Below are 27,343 nucleotides of genomic sequence, written 5' to 3'. Positions count from 1 at the left end.
TTGCTTGACCTGGTTACTTCCTGTGGAATGAGATATAGCCTTAGAGACCAAGGTAAGCCCAAGTTTAAAAGGAGCTGTTGTGGGGTGCCTGGGTGGCTCAGTAGGTTAAGCATCTGCCACAGGCTCAGGTCATGATCCCAGGGTCCTGGGATCAAGTCCCTCATCAGGCCCCTTAGCATGGAGCCTGCTTCTCCCTCTGCTTGCCACTCCCCAGGCCTGTCCTGTCAAATATATAACTAAAATCTTTTTTTTTTTTAAAGGAACTGTTTCATGGTCTATAAACTCTAGACAAGCTTCCATTTACATATCCTTAAAATAGTAAATAATAGCAATTATTTACCTTTGTATGAACCTTCATGATTAAAGTGCTTTCAAATATTTTTCTCTTTTCTCCCTCACAACATGAGCAGGTGATGTTAGCCCCCCCATTTTGTAGACAAGGAACATAACATTTGGAGCTGACATTTTTAAGTTAATTTGAAAGTGGCACACCCCAAACCATGTCTTCCGATTCCAAATCTAGGGCTCATTTGGATTAAATCATGGTGACTACATAATTCAATTTGGCCATTCTGTAGAGGTAGGCACTCGATTTGGTCACATACTCGCAAATGCAACAGCATTTCCAAAAGGTGACTTTTTCAATTCATGGCAGCCTCTATGTCTTATCCAGATGTCAGCTCTTTCTCTTCCTCTTCTCAACCACTCTCTCTACACATGCATACCACAAAATACCACAGAGCACTTTCAAATAATGTCTAAAATAATGACCAGAAGTGAAAATGTAATTTTTTACATAGGAAGTCACTAGGAAGAGGCGTTCAACAAAAATTACTGCACTAAGGGCACCTGGGTGGCTCAGTGGGTTAAAGCCTCTGCCTTCGGCTCAGGTCATGATCCCGGGGTCCTGGGATCGAGTCCCACATTGGGCTCTCTGCTCAGTGAGAGTCTGCTTCCCCACCTCTCTCTCTGCCTGCCTCTCTGCCTGCCTCTCTGCCTACTTGTGATTTCTGTCTGTCAAATAAATAAATAAAATCTTAAAAAAAATTACTGCACTAGTTATCTATTGCTGCATAATAAGGTACCCCCAGACCATGACTTAAAACAATAATAAACATTGATTATCTCAAGTCTGTAAGTCATGAATCCAGGAACGGCTCAGGGGGAAGGTTCTGGTTCAGGGCCCACCATGAGGTTTTGGCTAAGAAGGCATCTGGGACTATAGTCATCTCAAGGCTTGATAGGGAACTGGAAGATGCAATTCTAAGCTCACTCACGTGGCTTTTGGCAGGAGAGCTCAGTTTCTTGAACACAGCCTTGAACATAGAGGAGCTTGAGCATCCTTACAACATAGCAGCTGGCTTCCCTCAGAAGGAATGATCCCAAAGAGCAAGGCAGAAACTGCAATGTCTTTTGTTTCCTAGCCTTGGGAGACACACTTTTCAATTCCCATTCTATCCAACTGACTACACAGATTATTCCTAGTCAGTGTGGGATGAATACTGGCATGAATACCAGGAGGCAAGAATCATTGTGGGGCATATTGGAGAATGGTCACAAAAAAATTACCTAGAAGTTTCACTTTTGTTTCATTTTTTTTAGGTAAATATTTATTTTATCATGATGTATAGATAGTCGGGTTGTTATAATGAGGTTACATAATAGACTTCACACTAGAACTCTCTCCTAATATCCAAGTTGGCGATACCTCAACCTTTAAAGGATTATAAAGAGAAAAACACACATGTAGCAAGATTCGGTTCATAATTAGGATACATATGGATTTGAACAGTCAGATCCTAATGAAATTTCATTGTTCCCCAAGTGGTCAAAATCATATTTAGGGGAAGTAAGTATGTAATTATTTGTAGCATCACATCATATCACTAGAATTCTAAGTATTCACAAAACTCATGGGGAGAAAAATACCACAAAACTAAGATATACCATAACCTACATTAAGGTGAGCATGAACTGATTAAACAGAGAAATGTCAAGAATGTGGGACTCTGATCAGGAGCATTTAATTGGGTCTATGTCAGAGTTATCTGAAGAAAAAGAACCAGTAGGATATGAGAGGGAGAAGACAGAGACAGACAAATTATTTTAAGTAACTGGTTCTCACAATTATAGTGGGAGGTTGGCAACTCCAAAATGTGCAGGGCAGGAGAGCCTAGGCAAAAGTTAATTTTGCAATCTTGAGTCCAAAGGCAATTTGGAGGCAGAATTTCTTCTTCCCCAGGGGGACCTCAATTTTTTCTCCTAATATCTTTAACTGATTGGATGAGACCCACCCAAATTATGACAAGTGGTAGCTTTACTCAAAGTCTACTGATTTAAATGGTAATCATATCTAAAAAATACCTTCACACAACATCCAGGGTGGTGTTGGAGTAAACATCTGGGTACCACAGTCTGGCCAAGTTGATATATAAAATTAACCATCATAAGATCTAACAGGAGTATTCTTTCCCAGCTTGGATTCTTACAGAGAAGATGAATGAAGCTGGCAAAGAGAACTCAAATCTTCCACTCAGGTTGCAAAAGTCCCAAACAGTAGAATTCCAGGACACTCCCAGGACTGAGCACCATCTTAACACCTAAATGTTGACTTAGAGGCCAGTTTCTTAAATAGAAACAAGAAGCTACTGTCAGAATAAATATCCTACCTTAAAAAGTTCTTGGTCTCTAAGTATTCAAGGTAAACTCTCTACAGATCTCTGGTAGAGTTTTCTTTACAGTCATTTTCAGAAAATCCTGTCATCTTCATTTTGTTTGGAGTTTTCAAACCTCTCTGGTGAACCTGACTGGCTTCTTGGTCAAAACACTGATGCCCACCATGAATGACACCAGGGAAACAGTCTACCCTGCAGAGTGGATCTGTGTAAGGTTGCCTTCTGGAAGGTGTGGGTACCCTGACGCACATCTGATCACCATATCACATCATGGTGGTATACCATGACCACAGAATAAGTATCTGCACAAATGGCTCAAGAGCTTATTAAAATAATTTTCCTTATCAATTACTGATGTAGTGATTCAAATGGGGGGGTCCTGTGATAGAGATAGCAGACCAATAAAACCATCAAAACGAATGTTTAAAAAAGCTAAATTCAGGAAAAACTGATGGAAAAAAAGCTCTACTAGAGCTCTTTTTTTTTTCTTTATTTATTTTTAAGTAGGCTCCAACATGGGGCTTGACCTCACAACCATGAGATTGAGAACTGAGCACAGATTAAGGATCAGATTATAAACTGACCGAGCCACCCAAGTGCTTCCCACTGAATTTCTTGTAATAGCCAGGAACTACTTCCAACTTTTTAAAAAACTGGTTGTCTTAGATTGGATTCCCCAGAAGTAGATTCTGAGATGAGGACCTTCATCAAAGTCATTTGTTAGGAAGGGTTCCCGAGACACTGGTAGGCAGTGAAGAAGTGGGAAAGAGGGAGCAGGAGGCTAAGCAAGGGTCCAGATCAAGCAGAGTCCCACAGGGGTAACCTTGGCTCAATTCCACAGAGCTCTAGGGCCAACTGATGGAGGCAACTGGAACATTTATATTTATACTCTTGCACACATTAGTCACTTTTTAAAGACTGTCTTGGGGAACTTTGGTGTGTGGGGGCAGGAGTGAGGGGTAAATTCCCAGGCACTCTGGCTCTCTTTGAGTATTGGAAAAGCAGCCTCTGGGAGTCTAAGAGCAGCCTCCCACAGGCCCCCAGCAAAAGAGACACACAGGTGGGAGTTGAGCCCAAGAAAATGGTAAAGGGATGGAAGGGGGTATAGACAGAACATTGATAGCAGCTGCTACATGGGGGGAACTTTTCTCTCACGCTTGCTTCCTATTCAGGGTTCTACTTATTGTGGTTTCTCCAATCAGACACTCTCCTGTCACACGCCTCCTCTGAAAGCAGGTAATGGAATCCCAGGTGCTTACCTGTTCTCTCTATCTGGAAGTGCCTGAAACACTTAATCTGACCCACATCTCCAAACACTTAATGGTTCTCAACATTTTGGACAAACAACTTCACTTCTTAGTTACCATTTACATTTAAATTTGAAATTGAAGTTTGTCTTATCCAATCACATTCCAAACCTAAATGAAATTTTAGATTTGCCTTGCACCCAGCCCACCCAGCCCATCAAACTGCTACACTGAGCTTAGGTCCTCAGGAAGAGTGAATCTGCCCCAATCTTAGCTCCACTTGGCCTCTTGATCAGGACTGAGGTCTTTAGGTATTGTTGAATTACTCAGCCATGGTGTTTATGGAATTCTAAACTCCCTTTGAGCTGATAACATTCCCAAGAAATCATCACCCACAAAGGAGAAGAAAAAATCTTGAAATCACAAGTTTGAGTGCCCTCTCGCTGTTAATACCCAGCTCCTTCCCTCAGAGCATGTAAGTTTTTATGCTCTGTGATTGTCCTCCAACACACAATGAAAAAGCCCAGGGCATGCCTACTGATTTACATCAAATTCTTTTCACAAACAGCAATAATGCTAAGTCATCCCGCTAGAAAATTAGTTTTGCCCTATTTAATAACTAAGAAGAAATGGATGTGCTCTGTATTTGCATGGTAATGGTATTAAAAGTGTTTTGTTTCAGTGAAGCCAAAGCCAAGTTTCAATAAAGGAAAGGATAGCATCTAGCAAGCCAATTTCATTTTAAATTTACATTTCCCGGTGCCATTAGTGTATCTACCAATGTTCTCAGAACCCAAGGACAACAGGCAGAAAATGACTTAGACCATGGGTCCATGGGTCTAAACTAGGGTCTGTGGGCCAAGTCTGGGCTGCCTGCTTTTGCCAACAAAGTGTTACTGGAACACAGTCATAGCCCACACCATCCTTGGCTGTTTTGTCTCTATAATGGTAAATTTGAGTAGCTGTTAAAGAGGTGGTATGGTCTGCAAAGCCTCAAATATTTACTTTGGACCACTAAAGAAAGTTTATCCACCTCTGCTATAGACAATGAGCAGTTACTGGTCACCCCGGATAAATACCATTCACAAAATGGTAGAACTAGGAGCAGACTCTCTTCAAATCCAGGAGCCCACCAAAGAATCATCTCACTAGAACTGAAAACATTCCTATCACTCTGGAAATTCCAAACGATTTAGGAACTCTGCCTGATGAATCTGAGTCAAAGACCAAATGGTAGAACAAAAGATGCTCATAGTACTCTTATTACTTAGGAAACTACAAGGATTTTAGGAGCTCCGTGCCAAAAACTTAGGCAGAGAACAATATATATTTTTCTCTTAGTTTCACAGGATCTAATTTACATCTGTGGCTGAGGGAAGGATTTTCTGAGAACAGGACATTTGAATTGAGGTCTGAAGAATGAATAGGCATAGGTCAGGTACACAGTGAGATAAAATGACATGGTCTTCAGAAGAAAGAGCATTTGCAAAGCAGCTGAGGTCAAGTTGTGGGCACACAAGGAAATGAGAGGAAGTCAGGGTAGCTGGACCATCAGGAGTGGAGTGGCCAATCAGTGCTAAAAGTGAATTAGTCTCAGGGACCTAGGATGGCCTGGCGCCTTAACACGAGTTAAGATGGAGCATAACGTTGCATTAGGTTGGTGAAGAGGGGAGCAGGTACATAGGGGCCTTGTGGGCCATGTGAAAGAGTTTCTATTTTGTATGGGAAACACAACAGAAAGCCATGGGAGGACTTAAAGCAAGCAATGACAAACTCTGATTGGCATTCTTAAAAGATCATTTTGGCAGCCATATAGAGAATGAACTTCTCAGAGGCCAGAGACTAGCCAGAGGCAGGTATAACACTTCAGGTGAGGTGATGGCAGCTGCTTAGCTTTGGGTGTTCCACTAGTGGACTGGAAATGAATTCTCAGAACCCATTTTGTAGATGACAACTGGGGACTTGCCAAGAGCCAGGGTTCCAAAAGTTAGAGGATTTGTCCAATGTCATGCAGCCAGTGTGGGAAGCCTGGACTCAGCCTCAGATCTTATTCTGCATCTCTTGATTTCTCAATATACTATGCAGATTTCTTGCTTTGCATTTATCATGTAAAAAGCAAAGTTAAGAAGATACATCAAATTTCATGATCTTTGGTAGGATGACAATTTCTAAGAGAAACGAAAAGGGAAAATAGATTTTGTATTTTATAAATGGTTGTAGTTTCTCCTATTTAATCAATTGTAAAACTCAATTTAAAACACAAACAAGGGATGCCTGTGTGGCTCAGTCGTTAAGCATCTGCCTTCAGCTCAGATCATAATCCTGATCCTGGAATCAAGCCCTACATTGGGCTTCCTGCTCAGCAGGAAGCCTGCTTCTCCCTCTCCCACTTCCCCTGCTTGTATTCCCTCTCTCACTGTCTCTCTCTGTCAAATAAATAAAATATTTAAGAAAATAAAATAAAATAAAACACAAAATCCATAGTTAAAATGGCGTGATAATTATTAACAAAATATTTAACAAGAAAGGACAAATTATAAAAATGCAACAAAGCAAGTAGCATAAGTATTGTGTTGCTTCCCTCCATCAAATGAAAATGATTATTTTAAACAACAGGAAGGAAGAAAATTACTGATGTTAAAGTGAGAAAATGTTACGCCTTTCTGACTTTAGAATCTGAATTACTAGGATCTGATTGAAAAGCCCCCAGAAAAAGTAATAGGATCGACTAAATCTTGACAATGGAAGAGGTATACATAAAGATATATAAATCTGGGCCCATCTGTGCTTTTACTGTGTATTCTACTCAAAATTAGAAAAGTAGAATTGTGTTTATTCCATTAGTACATTACACGCCTTTGTCAAATGCACCTAATTTTTCTTAGGCTGTTCAACTAAAAATAATTTCATATCATCCCAAGAGAAATGTAAACAAAATAGGAATATATTAACCTAAGGCTGTAACTAAAGAGACAAAAACAGAGAGAGCTGTAGTATGTATAATTTACCAGAGTTGGCATAGAACAGTCTACCTGAAGGAGTGCTCTGAAACCCATGCCTCCAGGAAAGAACACATTTTACCTTCACCATACCTCTCGGTGTCTGAAGGTTTTATTTCCGTAACAATAACAACTGAAAATCAACCCACTCTAAAGCATTGATTGCATTTGTTGATGCTACAGCTCCCCAAGGACTATTTTTCTGAAAAGTGAAAGGGTAATACAAAATAATTTATCAGACAATTTGCATCTTATTTGGGAGTCCTCAGTGGTGAAAACTGCTATGCCTAGCAAATGCTGGAGCTAAGCGTTTGGGTGATTGATTCAGAAACTCCCAAGCTCTTTGGGGTAAATCCATAAGTAAATGAATACACTTCACCACACAATTATCCCCACAGGAGGCCCCTCAAACAATTTTAAGATCTTGCATCCACCTACTTAGCACATAAAATGATGTCCATTAAAGCATAAAAGTGTATCATCTCAGTGAGACTGCAGCTTTTATGGCTGTTACAATAACACTGGCGACATCATTTCTGCTTATTAATGATTTCACACCCATGAAATTCAAATAGAGTAGGTTTTCTACCTTAGAGCACCACATTCATGAAAGAAGATCCTGCTGCTTCATTATCCTTTAAGCCAGTTTATTAAAAATTGTTTAACAGGGCAGTACAAATGGAGAAATTATTCATGATATCCAGGAATATTTAATGCTGGCTTCCAGGGTCTCACTTTAGGCGTGGAAGAACAATTCTCAAGGAGTCGTCCAGGGGCCCAGAAGTCCCTAGACCCTTTCAGGGGCATCCAAAATCTAAATTACCTTCATAATAATACTAAGATCTTATCTAACTTTTTCACTTTCATCCTCTTAAGAACGCATAGTGGAGTTTTCCAGACACTATACGACATGTAATGTCATAATAAATCTAAATGCAAAGCAGATATGAGAATCCAGCTTCCTTCTATTTTTTTTAAAGATTTATTTATTTATTTGACAGAGAGAGAGAGATCGGTCACAAGTAGGCAGAGAGGCAGGCAGGGAGAGAGGGGGAAGCAGGCTCCCTGGCTGAGGAGAGAGCCTGATGCTGGGGCTCGATCCCAGGTCTCTGAGATCATAACCTGAGCCGAAGGCAGAGGTTTAACCCACTAAGCCACCCAGGCGCTCCCTCAGCTGACTTCTATTAAGCCAGTTACGTTTTAAAAACTGTAAAAATATAAAACAATGTCACTCTTCTCAATAATTTATTTTGGAAAACATAATAAATTTTCATAATATGCAACAATATGAATGAACCTTGAGGACATTATGCTAAATGAAATAAACCACTGCATGAATTCACTCATATGAAGTATCTAAAATACTCAAATTCATAGAATCAAAGAGTGGAATGGTGGTTGCCAAGGGCCAGAGGAAGGGAGAAATGGGGAGTTATTAATCAATGAGCATCAAGATTTAGCTAAGCAAGATAAATTCTAGAGATATGCTGCATAACAGTGTACCTACAACCAACAGCTCTATAGTACACATGTAAAAGAGTAGGTCTCATGTTCGTTATTCTTACAACAATGAAGTAAAACTTTTTAAAATTAAAATTAAAGACTAGCTGTCCTGTCAGGGTGCTCCCTAAAAGGAGTGCACCAGGACCCACTGGCTTATATCTATTTCAGTGTCAGCTATTCTGCCAAGTCGCCCTCTTTGCATAGAGTCCTGGGACCTCCTGGCTTGCACCCACCTCAGCTTTACCTGTCTTGCAAGGGTGCCCTCAGTGCTTAGAACTCTGTGTCCCCCTGACCTGCACGTACTTCAACTTTAGCTATCCTGCCAATGTACCCTCTGTGCATAGAACAATGGGACCCCCACCACCACCACCCTACACCTACTTCGGCTTCAGCTATCCTGCCAGGAAACCTACTGCATGGAGAATCCCGAGACACCACCCCACCCCCCAGCCCACACCAGCCAGGTTCAGCCAGCCAGTGAAAATCACCAAATATGCATAGGGGACAACCATATACAAGGACATTTCTTCAAATTGAGGAGTAATTGGTCCACCTAATCCAGAGAAACAGATAAAAAGTCAAGCAAATGGGGAGACAAAGGAATATGCTCCAAAACAAAGGCCAAGATAAAACCTCAGAAAAAGAACTAAATTAAACAGAGATAAGTAATATGCCTTATAAAAAATTAAAGAAATAATCATAAAGATACTCACCAGGCTGGAGAAAATAATGGAAGAACTCAGTGAGATCATAAAAAAGGAGATGGAAAACATAAAAAAGAAACAGAGCTGGAAAATACCACAACTGAAATAAAAAACACAATAGAGGGAATCAACCAGTAGATTAGCAAATGCGGAAGAACATATGAGTGATCTGGAAAATAGGGTGATGGAAAGCACCCAAACTGAAAGCAAAAAGAGAAAAGAATTTAAAAATGAGGATAGGTTAAGAGATATCCTGGACAATATCAGGCAAACAAACATTCCATTATAGGGGTCCCAGAAGAAAACAGAGTGAAAGAAACAGGAAACTTATTTGAAGAAACAGTAGCTGAAAACTTCCCTAACTTAGGAAAGAAAATAGGCATCCAGGTTCACGAAACACAGAGAGTTCCAAATAAGATGAAGCCAAGGCAGTCCATACAATGACACATAATTGAAATGTCACAGGTTAAAGATAGATTTTAAAATCAGAGAGAAACAAAAGTTTCATCAAAGAAAACCGTATTAGACTATCAGCTGATTTTTTTAGCAGAAACTTTACAGGCCAGAAAGTGGCATGATATATTCAAAGGGCTGAGAGGAAAACATCCATGACCAAGAATACTCTACTTGGCTAGGTTACCATTCAGATTTAAAGGAGAGATAAAGAGGGCACCTGGGTGGCTCAGTGGGTTAAGCCACTGCCTTTGGCTCAGGTCATGATCTCAGGGTCCTGGGATCAAGTCCCGCATCGGGCTCTCTGCTCAGCAGGGAGCCTGCTTCCCTCTCTCTCTCTCTCTCTCTCTCTCTGCCTGCCTCTCTGCCTACTTGCGATCTCTGTCAAATAAACAAATAAAATTAAAAAAAAAAAAAAAAGGAGAGATAAAGAGTTCCCCAGACCAAAAAATAAAAAAAGTTAAAGAAGTTTATTGCCACAAAACCAGCCTTATAAGAATTGTTAAAGGAACTTCTTTAAGTGGAAAAGAAATAGCCAAAATTAGACACAAGTAAATTAAAAGTAAAAATGTAAAATATGATAGCATACACATAAAATGTGTAGGAGGGAGTAAAAAAGGATTTGGGGTTTTTTTTTAGAATGTGTTTAAATTTAAATAACTGTCAGCTTAATATAGACTGCTATATACATAGGATGCTATACATGAACCTCATGGTAACCACAAACCCAAAACTTATAATAGATACACAAAAAATAAAAAGAAAGCCAAACAGTACACTATAGAAACTCAACAATCACAAAGAGAGCAAGAGAAGAAAGGAACAGAGAAGAACCACAGAAACAACCAGAAAACAAGGAACAAAATGGCAATAAGCACATACTTACCAATAATTACTTTAAATTCAAATGGTCTAAATGCTCCAATCAAAAAGCACAAGGTGGTGAAATGGATAAAAAAATAAGAACCATCTATATGCTGCCTACAAGAGATGCACCTCAAACCTAGAAATACATAAAGACTAAAAATGAAGGGATGGAAAAACACTTACCATGCAAATGGAAACAAATAAAAAGCCAAGGTAGCAATACTTACATTGGACAAAATAAAAAAACAAAGACTGTAACAAGGGACAAAAAAGGGTATCACATAATGATAAAGGGATCAATCCAAAAAGAGGATGTAACAATTGTAAATAGCTATGCAACCAACACTGGAGAACCTAAATACATAAAACAAATATTAATGGAACTAAAGAGAGAAATTGATGTAGGGGCTCTAGCACCCCATATCTGAGCAGAGAATCTGATAAGTGTCTTTTAATGACCCGTTAGATCAGATGGACATTTTTATGGGCACATCTATATCTATATATCTATATCTATATCTATATCTATATCTATATCTATATCCATATCTATATTTATATCTATATCTATAATTATGATATTATATTTATATGACATTCCATTCAAAAACAACAATGCATATTCTCTTCAGGATCAAATAGAACATTATCCAGAGCAGAGCACATGTTAGGCCACAAAAATAAATCAATAAATCTCAATAAATCTTTAAAACGGAAATTTATTTTCTTCCAATGTGGAAGGTCAGGAAGTCTGAAATCAAGCTACCAGCAGGGTTGGTTCTTTCTGGAGGCTCAAAAGGAGCGCTTGTTGCATGCCTCTTTCCTTCCTTCTGGTAGATGTTGGCAATCCTTGATGCTCCTTGGCTCATAGATCCATCACTGCTATCTCTGCCTCTGTCTGCCTGTAGTCTTCTCAGTGTATCTATTTTGTTTTCTCTTCAAAAGATTTGTCATTGGATTTAGGGTCCATCATAATTCAAGGTAATCTCATGTGATGATCTTTAACTTAATTACATCTACAAAGACCTTTATTCCAAATAAGATCACATTCCAAGGTTCCAAATGGACATATTGGGGGGTGGGGCACAATTCAACCCCCTTTTGGAATTAAAGCTTCTGGGTAGAAGAAAACATCACTATAGGCTTATAAGTGTAGAACCCAGTCTGTTCTGCTTCCTACTGTATTCTGTATTCTCTTTTACTAGCGGAATAGGCACCCAATAAATATCTGTGGAAGGTCGACTGTTCATGAAAATGGTGTTCAGGGAATACTTTGCTGAAGGAGGTGAAAGGCAATTATCTACGAGGGGGGAAGATCAATTAGGATACAAAAGAACAAGGATATAATGGTGCCTACAAAGAAAGGTACAAGGATAAGGGCAGTGGTAAATTCCTAAAAGGAAGAATTCCAGAATTCCTAAAAAGAAGCCCAGAAAGAAAAGGAGATTTTTGTTGTTGTTGTAGTTCTGAAGAGATTGCTACAGAACCAGGCAATGCAACAGCTTTTGAAGTTCACAGAGGCAAACTATTACTTGAGAAAAGAAAGTCTATTGTAATAAATCTTTCAGAGGAAAAAGAAACACTACTGGCAATTTTTTTGATCATTGTAAAGAACATAAAATTTCAGTCACATAGGAACCGAAGTAAATGGACATTGTTGAGGCCATACAAGCATCTCACACAGCATGCCTTAATATGCCAGACTGTGATAAAAAGACCATTACCCAACAACATATAAGAGGCAACCCACAAGAGCCAGCATCCCAGGCCAGCTCTTTCCTGGTCCAGCGATCAGGTCTCTGTCTCCTTGCGCAACCCTCTAACTCAGGTTTTGGTAACTGGCTCCACAGGTGCGACTAATGACTTAACTATTTCACCTGACCCTTCACCTCTAAGTTCTGTCTCCTCTTCAGTCCTGTGTAGTCTGCTGGTTTCTAACCTTCTGATTCATTAATATGATCAACTAGTTTCTGATAAATGCAGTTCATGCCTTCACTGTTTGGGAGGGAGTTGTCACTAGAAAAAGTCTGGAAGACCTCTGGGGCTTTCCTTTGCCATACATTTCATCGGAGGCACTATAATGGCATTTCTGTGCTGGCCCCTGACACAATGTGGAGGTAGGACTATGACCAACACCTGTACTAATTTTTTCTATTTAGCAGAGAGCTGTCACAGCATAGAGGAGAAACCTCTGGGCTGAGAACATGGATTTGGGGCTGGGTTCCGGTTCAACAATACCTCTTTCATCCTTACCTCCTTGTCCTCACCTCTAAAAAAGAGGCATTAATACGTGTTGTCAAGTATTTGAGAATTTTAGCAAATCAATATTTCCTTCCCAAGTAAGAAACAGAAAATGAGGAACACAGACTGTTTTGTGAGTTTGAGTTTTAGAGAGCTGAAATGTAAGAGCAACATTTCATAATTGCTGCGATTACTGAAACAGACTTCCCACCAGAATAACCTGTAGAACTTTAAGAAAAATTAGGTGCATTGTTTGTTTGTTTGTTTGTTTGTTTTTTCCGGGAGCAGTGCTGCCCAGAGGGACTTTTCTGCAATGAAGATATGTTCTGCAAGTATGCTATCCAATACTGTAACCACTAACCACATGTGAAACTTAAGCATTCCGCCCCCACCCCAGTTCTATTGCAATCTAATTGACATATAACATTATATTGGTTTAAGCACTTAAAATGTGACTAACACGAAAAATTTTAATTTTTATTAATTAAAATTTGAATTCAAATAACCATATGTGGCTTAGTGGCTATCAGATTGAACAGCATAATTTTAGACAAACTGTTCTTAGTACGTGCTCCTCAAACCAGCCACAGCATCAACAAGAAACTCGTTAGCAATGCAAATTCCTGGGCATCATCCCAGACCTACCGAGTTGCAAGCTTTGAAGGTGGGGCTCCTTGCCAGTGGTGCCCTAATAAAGGTTTAACAACTGGCTCTTGAGGAAAGCTCTGATTAGCAGCTTTTGCCAGTTTCCCTGGTGTAAACACTCGCTCACCATAGCTGATCTCAAGCTATCCAAGTGTTATGACTGAACACGAGATGGAAAGATGTGTACAATAGGGTCCATGAGTGAATGCAAGCCAGCTCCTGTGTGCTGCTGAACCCAGCAATCCATGTTTCAACAAACCCTCCACGTGATTATGATATATATTATAGTTTGAGAACCACTGATGTGGTCTTTAGACGTTCTAAATCAAAGTCTAAGTGACAGAGACTATGGTGTTTATATTTTTAAATTCTCATAAGGGATTCTGATAAGCAGCCCAATGGAAAAACCTGGACTAAATACATACAAGCCGAGTCATCTTGAGGAGGCAGTGACCAGCTCAGCCTCTTGGGTTGGCAGTATCCTGACTCCTCACTGTGAAGACCTGCTCTCTCCTGAGCACGGCAAGCCTGAGCCTCGGCCCCTCATACTGGAGGCTCCCCCAGCCTGACTTCCCTGAAGAGTCGCCATTCCAAACCTTCCCTCCTCTTGAAAGGATTAAAGGTATCACATACAGAACCAACTCAAGGGGCAGACCCAAGACATAAGCAACACTAGCCTCTAACCACAACTTCCACTTTTCTCTCCCATTAAAAAAAAAAAAAAAAAAGATTGAGAATTATATTAGGATAACCTAGAATTTGCTCCAATTAATTCTTATTTTAAGAAAATCTCTTACAGCTATCTGAAGGCACCTTATTGTTGTTTGTAGCATATGATAGTCAAAAAATACCATCTTGAACAAGCCACTATACCCTTCTTTAAGATAAATATAGAATGTCTGCCAGATTTGTAAGAATCGAGTGATTTAATTATGCACATAAAATTTTATTTGGGATATTCTAATTCCATGTAAAGCCCTAAGGGAAGCAAAATAATATATTTGAAACGAGTACAGACTTTTCCCTATCTTAGAAATCTGTTCAGCCTGCTGAAATTTTCTTATATTCTTTATATTCTAACTAAAGTGGAAACTAATAGAAAGAATTTTCAAAGCAATTTGTCTAAAACCAGGGGGTCACTTATACATACAGCCTCCAAGGTAGAGCATAGAACAAATCCTTATGTCTCAGAAAAACTTGCTGATTTCATTACAAACCCAGAGCAGAGAGTTCTATTAAAATAACTGCATGTATTACCTGAGTATTTCCATTGCAAAAGTCATAGTTATGCCTACCAAGCTCTGTATTTTCATATAAATTTGGCCTAAATCCCAAATGAGACTACAGTGGAAAACTAATGTATATTCTTGCCCTTATTATGCTCCTTAGTACAAAATATATTTACATTTCTAATGTATTTAGGGAAAATAGCTGGAAATTTTAACTGCCAGTTTTGGGGCTCAGGATGGCTGGCAAAGGAGCATCTTCTAAAAAATTTTGTCCCAGGTTCTACTTCTGGGTGTAACTGTGGCAACTTCTGACACACAAATCAGAGGGCACCCACATCTCCGGGAATTTGGTTTGGGTTCTGTGAGCTGTCTACTATCTTGACAAAGAAGATATAATTTTTTTGATACTAAGCTAATTGGTCCAGATGGGCATAATTAAGAACATAATTTGACAGGAAGAACTACCCAGCCTGAGCAATTTTATATTTCTCATAAATGCAAAAACTAGAGCAAATAAAAGTAATTGTATCCCAAATAATACTTAATATTGTGAAGGTGTTTTTAAGCTACAATCAGAAGGTCTCCTGAGTAGTTAAAAACTGAAATATTATTTATCACCAATTTAGAGGTATTATGTGGAACTTAAGGAAATATTGTGACTTGCTTTGACACTGTATCTTTTTTTCTAGTAAGAAATGGTTGTGCACTTTCTGGGTCATGCATTGTGCAAAGTTCTTTGCTTATCACCTAATTTATTCCTCCCTTATCCCCTAAAAATTGGGCATTATTCCCATTAGGCAGATGAGAAAACTGAGGCTTGGCAATAATTCTTTATGGCCCCAATTCACACAGCTGGTAAATGGCTAGAAGTGGGAAAGAGACAAAGGCTGGCTCCAAATTTCAGGTACAACAGCAGCTTTCAGTCTAGCGTATTTCTAGAAGTTTTAGTTGTTCTTCCTTTGCACATATTGCAGGTGGGTTGACCCTAAGTAAGAGAAAAGTACTGAATTACAGATTATTTATTCAAATACTATTTTATTCATCTCAAGCATATGGAATGACTTGCCTCAATGGAGGCGTGTGGCATTTATGGAGGGGTGTCTGTCAGCTGTCCTTCCAAGAGTCTGCTGATTAGCTGCAAAGCATACAGTGAGCTGACATCCTCCAACTGCAGCACTGAGGACCTGTTGAGCAGGAGGGAATAGTAGGGCACAGCATTTCTGGCCAACGCAGGATTCCCTTATGGGCAATTTTTGATCCGGAACTCTCCACTGGGTTGACCGAGGCTATCTCGGAGCTACAGTGAGGACTGAGGTTCTTCCTACCCGCTCTTTCTTCCTTCCTGCTCACCTCTCACAGGTGTCAGACCAGCATCATAGTCTGGAGATTCAGTTTGCCTACTCCTGATCCATTCTCATTTTTCTTTCAACAGAAATTACCCTCAATACATCTCCTACACTTCTCTGTCTTAGTGTCTGCTTCCAGAGGACCCAACCAATAATACCACTAAAGAGTTATTTTCACACACAGGCTCTACCAACCGTGTTATAAGAGTAATCCACCAAACAGCATTTACTCATGCTCTATCTTAGGTGAAGTGCTGTCGTGGATTCTATGGGGAGACGAAGCTGATGCAAACAAAAGAGATGAGTGTGCACCTGTAACACAGAATATACCTCATAAAACCCCTTTATTCCCATTAAATGTGTACATGTAGCAAATGCATGAAGGAATCTGAGAGGATTACCTTGTGGTGGCTTCTATTAAACAAAATACTGTTCTATGGGTAGCACAGAAGAAACCCTATTTTTGCACAGTGGTGGCTGACATTAGAGCTCCTCTAAGTGGTGGGGTATCTACAAAGGAAGAGGCAACAGCTAGGGGACTCAAAAAGCATGCATGGAGGATTTCCATTTCCATGTCTCTGACACTCTTACTATATTTTTCCTCTTTCCAGAATCCATCTGGTAAAATGAGAGAAATTACCATCTCCCTTTAGAAGAAAGCAAAAATTACAGGGGAACACCAGTGCACACAAATTAGCTTCTCCTGGCAACTTGTTATTCCACTTTTTTCCCAACTGAATCTATCTCTGCAAGAAATATATGCTGCTTATAACAAAAAGCATTAGTGTTCTTATAGAATTTTCCCCTCAGATTTAATCATTTATTCAACAAATATTTACCAAGCACCAACTCAGAGCCAGTCTCTGTGTCAGCAGGTAGGAATAAAATGAACCAGACAGACGTGGTCCCCACTTTTGTTGAGCTTAGGGTCCAGCTTGGCCTCTTCGAACTTAAAAGCATATACACATCACTGGGATTTTGCATCTTCTGACCCAGTAAGCCTAGGTTGGGGTCTGAGATTCTACATTTCTAACAAGTTCTCAGGATGCTAGTGATGCAGTCCTCAGACCATGCTTTGAGGAATGAAGGACTGGCCTGTTGGCTCTCAGCTGCTGTGCTGTGTCACGCTTCTGTACTGTGAGTGCTTCTTGGCACTGTCATCAAATTGGAATCAATGAATACTGTCAATATAATAGGAAACATTCATTTTTACCATGATGCCTATTTAGTGGAATTTTAAGTTGTGAGATCAACATTTGTAGGAGTATGACTTACTGACAGTAAAAATTAAGAGGTGAGGTATGGAATGACATCAAGATGGCTCAATGGCCTTCTGGGAATAGGTGAAAATGTGGCCTCAGAACACACTTGCACAATCAGGGCACTGACCTACTCTCATCATCAATGACACAGAGCTAATGGGGCTATAGGAAAAAACTTTTAATTTTCCAAACCTTGCTTTTTCATAAACAAAAGTCACCTTTTAAAAAATTTTTATTGATTAGAGAGAAAGAGCCTAAGCAGGGGGAATGGCAGGCAGAGGGAGAAGCTGGCTCCCCACTGAGCAAGAAGCCCAATGTGGGACTCGATCCCAGTCATGACCTGAGCCAAAGGCAGATGCTTAACTGACTGAGCCACCCAGGTGTCCCTCTAGTAGTCACTTTCAAGCCCTCTCTAGTGTACCACTAAAATTTCTCATTGCGAACACTACGAACACACAAAGGCTAGTCTTCTTCAAAACATATAATCTCACAAATAAAAGAAGGCCAAAGATATAGCTAGAGACAATATATTCATAAGCGCCCACTAATGCCAACTGTTAAATGATCTCCTAAAATGGGGCTGTGAGGAGATGGAAGGCAGAGGGAAGGAAGGGAGTTTCTTTAGTTCTAAGCTGTGCGAAGCCAGGAAAGCAGACCATGTAGGGTTCAGCTGGGGAGAGAGGTTGGGTTTGTTCACCTTTCCTAGACTCACAAGAGAAAAATGAATCTGAGATATAAAAAGGGTAAAGTCACTTTGTTCTCCCTACAACCCCAAATGCCCAGGTACAAAATGCAGTGGAAGCCTGCAGGCATCTTAAACTCATCTATAAACTTGTACTGAGCTGGCTAATATCTAAGAGTAAGAACTTCTATTAATAATTTAAAAAAGCCATGGCCAGGAAAACAAATTGGGACAGGCCAATGGGTAAGCAGGAAATACACAGATAGCTGGGAAGCTAGGTATGTAGAGTTATACTACACATTCCTAAAAAATGTATTCTTACATGGGGATACCAACAGGCAGAATAATGAGTTTATAAAGAACTCTCCCTGCAATCTCAGAGATAAGTCGAACTGGTGAGCTACAAATGTTGGCAATGTCACAAACATCACTTTCTGCAGACAGCTGTGGGAAAATGGACTTATTTAGAAGTCAGATTCATTATACTGCTCGCGCTATGCAACATGACAGTCACTCCGAACCTTTCTGTAGGCTTCCTATTTTTCTATTTTGAATTTTTTTGAAGCGAGGGAAGAAGAGAAGGCAGTGAAAAATGCTGTTAGTCATGAATGACAGAAGATATTAGGTACTGCTGCCACAGTTCCTTGCCACAAAGGTTTTTTGTTTGTTTGGGAGATGTGCTATTTCACTTCCCAAAATGAAAGACTCGGACAAGGGGACGCAGGAGGTGGCTGATACTGCCGTGGCCCGCACTGGCACAAAACCAGCCCCTTGATGAAGATCAGAGAAGACACTATTTTAAATTCCTATCACTAATATCTAAATTAAAGCCCGACCTACACAAATACCCCAGGAAAATATTTCAATTCTTTCCAAAAAATTAGCATATGACTCAAAGATGGTGATTTGACTGGAAGCAAATGCTATCCGCTACAGCTCTTTTAGTTTTCTGTGACAGCTTAACGTCCTTCGGGCATCAGAATGATGTTCTCTTGGTAGTGGGTACGGGAGCCCTGAGCACAGCTGTGAAACTTGCAGACATGGAAAAAAATTTCATCAGCCAAAGAAAAACTATCCTATATTATGTCCAAAGTGCTGTCTGAAGCACATAGTACAGGAAGGTTTAGTCTACTATATTTTGTAGTCTATCTGACCTTAAAGCCATGATTGGTGCTTATTTAATTTTCTGCTTAATTGATTCATTCCCAACATGACCCACGACAGGCCCAGCAAGGCCACTGGAGCATGCTCTCTGACCTACCTTCAGTGCAATGACTACTGTGTAATTTATACTGGGCTAAGGGATGGACCAGGGAATCACATTCAGCTTTTACAAGAGAGAAAAATTAATTTGAGGTGTCCACAGGTGCTGATTTGCTCTATGAGTAACTGATGTTCTTGGGGACTGATTTTCCTCTTATTTCTCTCCTGCCTGTTTAGGACACAATAGTGAAGTGGCCGGCAGGGCAGGTGTTAGTGTGCAATCACTTCAAGTTTTCAAATCGGATACAATCCTTTACATTTCAGTTAGAGGCACCTACCCAGCTTGTCATATGGAAGGAACAGTCTAAATGATTAAATAATGCCTCAGGGTAGAGAATCAGCACATCTTTACTCAATATTAGATTCATTTTAATTATCCTCTAAAGCTGAGGAAATTAAAGAGTGTCTGCAGGAGCCCTTCTTCCTGGGTGGAAATACGAGAGTCAGGTGGAAACACTACCATGCAACGCAAATTTAACTCAGTGGAATGTGTGACAAATCTGAAATAGACCACCATCAATTTATATTTGTAAATTAAGTCTTTAAGACATTTAAAGCTCTAGGAGTGGTGGGACATCTAGGAACATAGAAGTGACTGCCTCCCCGGCCCCCCGCCCCCGCCCAGCACTTAGTCTTTTTTGTGAACTAACAAGCCAGGCAGCTTCTACCAGCTTCTCTGGGCTCAGTTTCAGAGTCTGGGCTGTTACTTTTTGTTGTAGGATGTTTGGGCTGCTTTCAGAGGACACAAAGTCCTGTGAGACTTGCTGGTATGGGTTCGTGCCACACCAGTGTGACACCTCCAACTACGAGGATTGAAGAAAGGAGATAAGGAATCCCAGCCCCTCATCTTCAAGCCAGTTTTCCTCTGAAGACCCCAAAACTCTGTTAACATTCCTTGCGGAAGGCATATTGCTCGGTTGACATTAGAGGAAAACTCCATGATCACCATCTGGACGAAGGACTTTGTGTCCCAAGTAATACTAGAGATCTTCCTAGTTGCCTTCTATCTCCTTGACCTCACCAGAGTCTCTCTCGATCATTTATTAGTTAATGCACAGACTGAGGCATTACTCTAAATGCATTTTTTTCCTTTCCTTTTTTTCTATCTTAGCAATGTACTTTTTATTTATCAACTTTATTGATATATTGATATATAATTGGTAGGCAATAAAATGCACTCATATAAAGCATAGAGTTCAGTGAGTTTTGATAAATATATTCATCAGGTAAACCGCCACCACAATCAAGACACTGAATTTTTCCATCACCACAAAAGATTCCCTTGTGCCCTTTGAGTCAATTCCCAGTTCCCAGACAACTACTGGCCTCGTTGCTATCACTACAGAGAAATGCAATCATTCAATATGAACTCCTTTGTTTGTGGCTTCTCTCATTCAGCACAATATTTTTGATATTCATCCATATAGTTGTATGTATTGATAGTTTGTTTCTTCTCATTGCCAAGAAGTATTACTTTGCATGGATAAACTATTCAGTTTGTTTACCCATTCATCTATTGGTTGACATTATTTCTAATTTTTGGTACTACAAATAAAACTGCTAAGAACATTTGTGAACAGATCTTCTTGGAGACATGCTTTTATTTCTCTTAGGTAATTATCTAGAGGTAGAATTTTCCTACCTCTAGATAATTGCAGAGTCAGTAAGTGTTTAAGTTTTTAAAATGAAAACAATGAAAAACAATAAAACAATAAAAATACATCATTGTCTAACAGTTCAAATACTGTATTTCCACTTAGATATTTAAAGGGAAGAGATGACATCTATAAGTTAGAGAGTAGCCTACTACCGCAAAAGGCATGTGGACTTTTTTTTTTTTTTTGGCATGTGGACTTCTTATGGGCAAACGAAGGACAACCTCCCCATGCAGGGCAAGGTCAGAGCTTTCTCTGAGCACAGGGAAGGGGTTCAGGACTTGTTCAAGGAGTAGCTGAAAGGGTACTTACGTGACAACTGGTCAGACCATGGGCGGGCAGCCAAGGCCTGCTCCAGTGAAGTCTTAGCATCTGAGCAGATGGGTTGAGAGCCATGCTCTGTCTACACCGTGCTGCTGAGCCTCAAGCTACTCCAGCTTTGCAAGAAACCCTATTCTGCAACTCAACTGGGAGCTGCTGAAAATAAGGCTAAATGCAATGAAATTCCTGGCAGCAATGAATGTGCAAGAAATCATCAGTATTACATGTAAGGGGTTAGGTAGGGATAATTTCTTTAATGTTCCAGTTCTGTTTTCTCATTTGATTATAATGGTTATCCATGACTGGTTAGATTAAATCAGTGGTAGTCAACGAAATGCATATCAAATATAAATAACATCTTACTCTGTTTTCTTTCTCTGCAACTAACTCCTCACAGCCCAGAGGGAATTTTCCAATTCAACATCAAAGACTGATTAAACATTTGGTGTAAAAGCTTCAAAAAAGAGACTGTGTAATTTTATTTTACATATACATGCTAAATGAAAAGTAAATAAAAACTTCCTCTGGGTGCTGAAAGTTTGGAGTCAAATCCTCTAAAAGGCAAAGAGAATGGGGAAAATAACCACTTCAGAATTCATTAACAAATCAGTCTCAAATCTCAAAATTTCACAATTGAGCTATATGATCACTAATAATCTTGTAGTGGCCTACAATTCCAATCAATAACCAACCCAAAGGTTATGTTTTCATAGTTTTAAATCTCCCTTTTTAATTTAGAAAAATATGAATTTATAGGAAGGAAAAAATAAGGCATTTTACAAGGCATTTGGCCTGACTAAAACTACAATGTATTTTTTGGATCAGACACCTTATTATGGGAGACCTAAGTACTGTTTCCTTATAGCAAAATAAGGTAGTCAGAGGAGTAGATCTGACCACTTCCAGTTTGGCTGGTAAATCAATACCTGGTCTACCATATTGAAACCTCCTTGGCAAAAGACAAAGGAGGACATCGGCGCGAGCCTCCTGGTAGCTGGTGCAACTTGTGGTCAGGGCTAGCTTAGGAGTAATCTAACTACTACAGTTCACAAAAATTAGTATAAAGTCACACAAAGACTGTGCCTTTTAAAGGTCCGACTCATTTGTCTGCCTCTCGAGAATCTATTGCTCCTACCCACCACTTCCAATACATACACTCTGGGGAAAATGGAAAGGGTGCTGCTCTAGAAAGCAGACACTTTTGAGTTCTTGAGCAAATTACATAATGTCTTCAGTTTCTCATCTATGAAATGAGGAGTAAGTACGTTTCTTCCTTGAGACCCAGAGGCTGGGCCCAGACTTCTTGATCCTAGACCACCAACACAGTATCCTATTCTGGGCTTCCTCTTTATTACAGAGTGATGGCTCTGCCTTACAGCAAAGCACAAGCCATCCATATCAAGAGCTACCCAACAGCAAAACTCTCAGTTTTATATTTTTGGAAAGAAAGGCCCATGTGATATTTTTGTTCTTCCAATTTTACCTTTGGAAATTACCAGTATATTAAAGAAATACCTAAAAAGGTTCTAAGATGCAAATCCATCTGATATACATGTTTGTCAATAACACCTGTTACCAGACGGCTTCTACAACAGGTTGGCAAATGCCAACCTAGAGAGCTTCAGGTGCTAGTTTCCTTACAGGTGAAAGAGGCAGCACAAGTTCTAAAAGCTCTGTCAGGAAGACATCAAATGCAAATTTGGACTGAGATGACCAGTCAAGCCAAATTTCACCACCTTCCCTCTCGTTTGGAAAGAGAACTCAACTACTGCGCAGGAGGGTTGTTACACCATTGTGCAAATATGAGGACACACCTCAAACACCTCCCACTACAAGGAGCATAACTGGCCAGTGGCCTCAGGGCTGTCATCTGGAATCCATCCCTGTATTCCCTCAGAGACTACTACCACTGCCAAAGTACAGCAGGGATACTAAAGCAAGCCCCTGATGGCTGACTTTGTTGATGCCTTGGTTGCCTGTCTGTCTAGCAGACTAGAACACATCCTTTTCATTTGGAACATAGCTTGAATCATGGTCTGATGGTTCAGCCTTTTTCAGCTCCCTTCCTAATGCTTTTATGCAGACATTCTCCCTAAAAATATCCTTGCATTTTATTCCCATCTTGACATCTGCTTCTCAGAGGGCCAGACTAACATATCATTTATTCATTCAAGAAATACTTTTTGAGTGACTACACTATTCCTGGCACTTTGTCCTAGACACTGGGGAGGGTGGTACAGGACTGAGATGGCTCCCATGGTCATAAGCCTCCGTCCCAGGGTCATAAACTGTTTCCCTTTCTTCGGCTCTTACTGTGTGTTGGGCACTGAGGCAAGAGCACATCACATGACTACTCTCATTTGCTTTTCACAACAACCCCAAAGGAGGTATTATTCTTGTTTCATGGGTAAGGAAACTGAGATCGATAAAGATGAAGTTGCCAGCAGCTTCCCTGATGGGGGCAGCTTTGGACTCCAAAATTCATGTTTTTAACAATTAAGCTATGTTCTCTCTCTCCCATTTGGGTCACAGCTCTGAGCACTTTTCTTCTGGCAATGATTGCATACCCACATAGTTGATTTTCCAAAGCCTAACTTCATTTATTCACTTTAAGTTTATGAAGGCAAGGAAAATCACTTCTAGAAGAGGGAAACAGTACTTCAGGGCATTCACAGTCCTATACTATTCCAGAGTCAGTTAATGATGATATTGTTTAACTCATGTAGAAGAGGTTTCTCACATAGTGTGAGTTTCTAACTCATCTTCATCTATTACAAAGAAGATGGAAGAGGGCAGACAAATCCCTTGGCTTCTCTCCTTTTTTTCCTGGTCCCAGCTCAACTCTGGCAGACTGATGGAAGGTGGTTACATCCAACCAAGGCTTTTCTCAGAGGCCAGCCAGGCCTGCTAGAGGGTCAGCCATGCTAACCCATGTGCCAGCTCTTCCAAATACTGACACAAACTCGTACCATGATCTCCAAGGTCAGCTATGGTGTCTTCTGTACTTGACTCAAGTGGGCCAAGGTCCATGGAAGGAATGGGCTGAGACTCAGACAGGTTCTCTGAAGTCAGGTCATCAAATTCCTTGGGAAGATAATTAACAGTTTGTGAGAAGCTGATAGAAGGAGACAGCATTACCACAAATGAAACAATATTGTTTAGAAGACTATTTGGAAATAAAAATCTGTCAAATCCTCTCCCTTAAACATGATACCACTTTCAAATTTCAGAAAGACAGCTTCGGAGAAGAGAAGCAGCCTCGAACCAACTCAGCAGGTGACCTTAACCTTCCATGGCACCAGTTTCAGGGCCATGACTAACTAGGGTGAGGCAGGAGGTACTATGAAGGAGGTACTCATTTTCCGGCTCATGTAAAAGCAAGAATGATCAGCTGCTAAGAACAATTACCCCTGCAGTTCTGCAGCCAGGGTCTCACCCCCACCTCCCCCTAGTCCAGCCCTGCTCAGGTTCCTCATCTCAGAAGTGGAGCTGTTGGCTTGGATGACTTCCAAGTTTTCATCTAGTTTTAACAGTGCTATGTTTCTGTGAATTCCAGTTTCCTAATGAAAGAGATCTAAGAGGCCACATGAAAGAACTCACACTGCAAAAAAAAGTAAAAGTTAAATTTCTCAAATATATCTGTAGGTATTTCAATAGATCATTTTGCTTTTTCTTCTTCTTCTTTTTTTCTTTTTTTCTGTTGTATATGTGTGTGTTTGCAACCTAGTGCTAATGCCGAACTGACCTATTTTCCTTGATAAGTGGCTTTCATGGAGAACAAGGCCAAGAGTGTCTTCTTATTAAAAAACAGAAGGAAAAGCTCAAACTCCTCTTAATGAATAAGTGAAACAAAGCCATGCCACTCTGTGGCACAGCATTTGTGAAAATACATTCATCAAATATTTTTAGGACATCCAGTTTTTATACTGTATAATTGCTGTAGGAGGTGAAATTAATTTCAAATTTCAAAGTTTCACCGATGGCACACAGGCAACTTTAAGAACAAAGAAGAGAGATTGCATGAAGTGTGTTTTCACTTCTACTTCAGAAATGACTAGGAAATAAGAATTTAGACCGTCAATTGACTTTGATTTGTTGAGGTTCTCTTTGAAGAGAACAGCTAGAATTGTTATAATTGCTTCTCTTAGAAAGGATTTGCTCTGATCTTTGATCCTCTTTACTATTTTGTATATGGAGACCTGATCAGTTATACACTTCTCACAGAAACCTAGTTTTGGCATCATCACAACTTAAGTGCCACAGGATAAAAGAAAGACCAGGCTTATTGAGTGTATTATGGAATTCAGTTGTTTTTAAGCTATCATCCTTTAAAGAAATGATGCCTAACATGATTCCACCTTCAATTATGCATCCAGATTCAAAGCCCAAATTCAGCCAAGCAGAAAATGCCTGCCAAAATAAAAGGCCCTGTTAGGGTATGGGAAAGAAAACAAGTCATTCTCCTAAATGCCTCAAATAATTTTTATAACATGTTTAAGAAATGACAGCGCCAGACCATTTTCTCCCCTAACTCTGATTTTATCTCATATGACTGCTTCTGAAATATAAAGCGCTTTTGCAACAGCTGGCAAGAGAGAAGGAAGAAAGAACAGAGAACAGAGTCCCAGTGAAATCGGAAAGAAATGAAATCATAAATTCATATACAAGCAGAGACAGGAGCCTTATCCTCTTTCTTCCTTTTTTCTCCTCTTCACGTTTTTCTTTAGTTTCTTGCATCTGATTAATCCTATTTCTTTCTTACATTTTATTTCCTCTTTACCAACTCACTGATGCCTTTTCTTAAGATGTTTAAAACCCTTCTGTCCCTCTGCAAAGTGTTCAGCTTCCCACTTTCTCTCTCTCCTTTGTTCTTTGAATATCATTAAACCTGCCCCACTCTGTGCCTGTGAATATGATTAACTGTCTTTCTTCCCTGCCTAGCCTCTCTTTTCATTCTCCTCCTGGGGCGAACAAGAAAGCCCCAGGTCACTTTTCCTTTACTTCCGTTCCCATGAAAAGCTTTTTTCCTAAAGAGTCTATAAGAAAGTCTGTTAATCGGTGGCTTTTCCCGATCTTCCTTCTTCTCAAGGTGAATGGCTTTCAAGAGCCTCAATTTCTGTCCATTATTAATCAGAGCATGGTCCTGGATGAGCAGGCTCAGAATCACCAGGGAGCTTGTTAAAAAATTCAGCATCCCAAGCCCCACCCCAGACCAACCAAATCAGAATCTGCCTTTTAACAAAACCAATAGGTGATCTGGGTGAATTTTGAAGTTTGAGAAGCATTGCTGTAAGCCATAAGAATTCAGAGAACAGCCAGTCGATTGTGGACCCGTGAGGTCAAAAAGGATTCTCCTAAAGAGAAAGTGACATCTGAAAATGAGAAGGTGGGATGCTAACGAGGGGCCAGTGGGAAGTGGCTGATATAATTGCATAAAATAGGGCAAGATACCTGGGAGGCTGCGGGGGGGTGGGGGTGGGAGGCAGGGTACATTGTGGAGCAACCCTGTCTGCAATACTGAACCAGCGAGAATGTACCATCCCCAAGAGCAAAGCATCTCCCTTCACCAGGTTCTATGAGTGGGAATGATCTCATCTTCCATGTCTCTGGGACCCACAACAGATCCCACAGCTGGCTTTACTTAATGGCTTACTTACTTTACTTAATGGCTTTACTTTTCTCTTAAGCAGAGAGGGGGGCAAGTGGGACTGAGTGTCTTCACATTATCTACTAAAGGGTCCAAGAAAGAGATACTCCTAAGGTCAGAGAAGGTGGAACCCCTGCATCTGGTCCAACTTTGGGTTTTCAGAAATTGACAACACTCAACCACTAAATAACTGAGAAATGTGGATTACCTCTCAGATAGGGGCAGAGAACAAGTGGCCCTAAGCTCTGCCTGGCTGACAAAGAGCTTTGCTGGGGCCCCTGAAATGCCCCAGTCTTTGAGCCTCTCTGATCACTGAGCCACAGCAGAATGAGTGTCCCCAGACTGCAGAGATCAGCCCCACAGCCTTAGGGGGTTTGGTTCTTCCCACCAAAGAAAAAGAATCTCCCTCAGATGCAGAGCTCTCCAGTGAATGAACAACCAGAATTTGAGACAATGTTCTCCATAAAAACGACTCCTTCCCATGTTGCCTTTACCAGAAGAGCTAGGAAGTTGGGGTTGATATCTATTGTCCAGATACGATCCTGAAGAAATACTTTCTTAAGTATCAGAGCCTACACGAAGGCCATAAGATGTCTTTAACCAT

General features: G+C 40.2%; 1 protein-coding gene across 8 annotated transcripts in view; it reads right to left on the bottom strand.

Moving 5' to 3' along the window:
- NEK11 (NIMA related kinase 11) overlaps positions 1-27,343 on the bottom strand; it is a 254,435-nt gene that overhangs the window by 107,747 nt on the left and 119,345 nt on the right. For all 8 annotated transcript variants that reach the window (XM_059162590.1, XM_059162595.1, XM_059162596.1 and 5 more), the window contains one exon: positions 24,062-24,176. In XM_059162590.1, the coding sequence (XP_059018573.1) occupies positions 24,062-24,176 (115 nt within the window). The remainder of the gene's footprint in view (positions 1-24,061; positions 24,177-27,343) is intronic.

Source organism: Mustela lutreola, chromosome 2 (assembly GCF_030435805.1).
Source record: "Mustela lutreola isolate mMusLut2 chromosome 2, mMusLut2.pri, whole genome shotgun sequence".
NCBI classification, from domain to species: Eukaryota; Metazoa; Chordata; class Mammalia; order Carnivora; family Mustelidae; genus Mustela; species Mustela lutreola.
The sequence above is the reverse complement of the archived record's forward strand: the minus strand, read 5'-3'. Positions and strand labels throughout refer to the sequence as shown.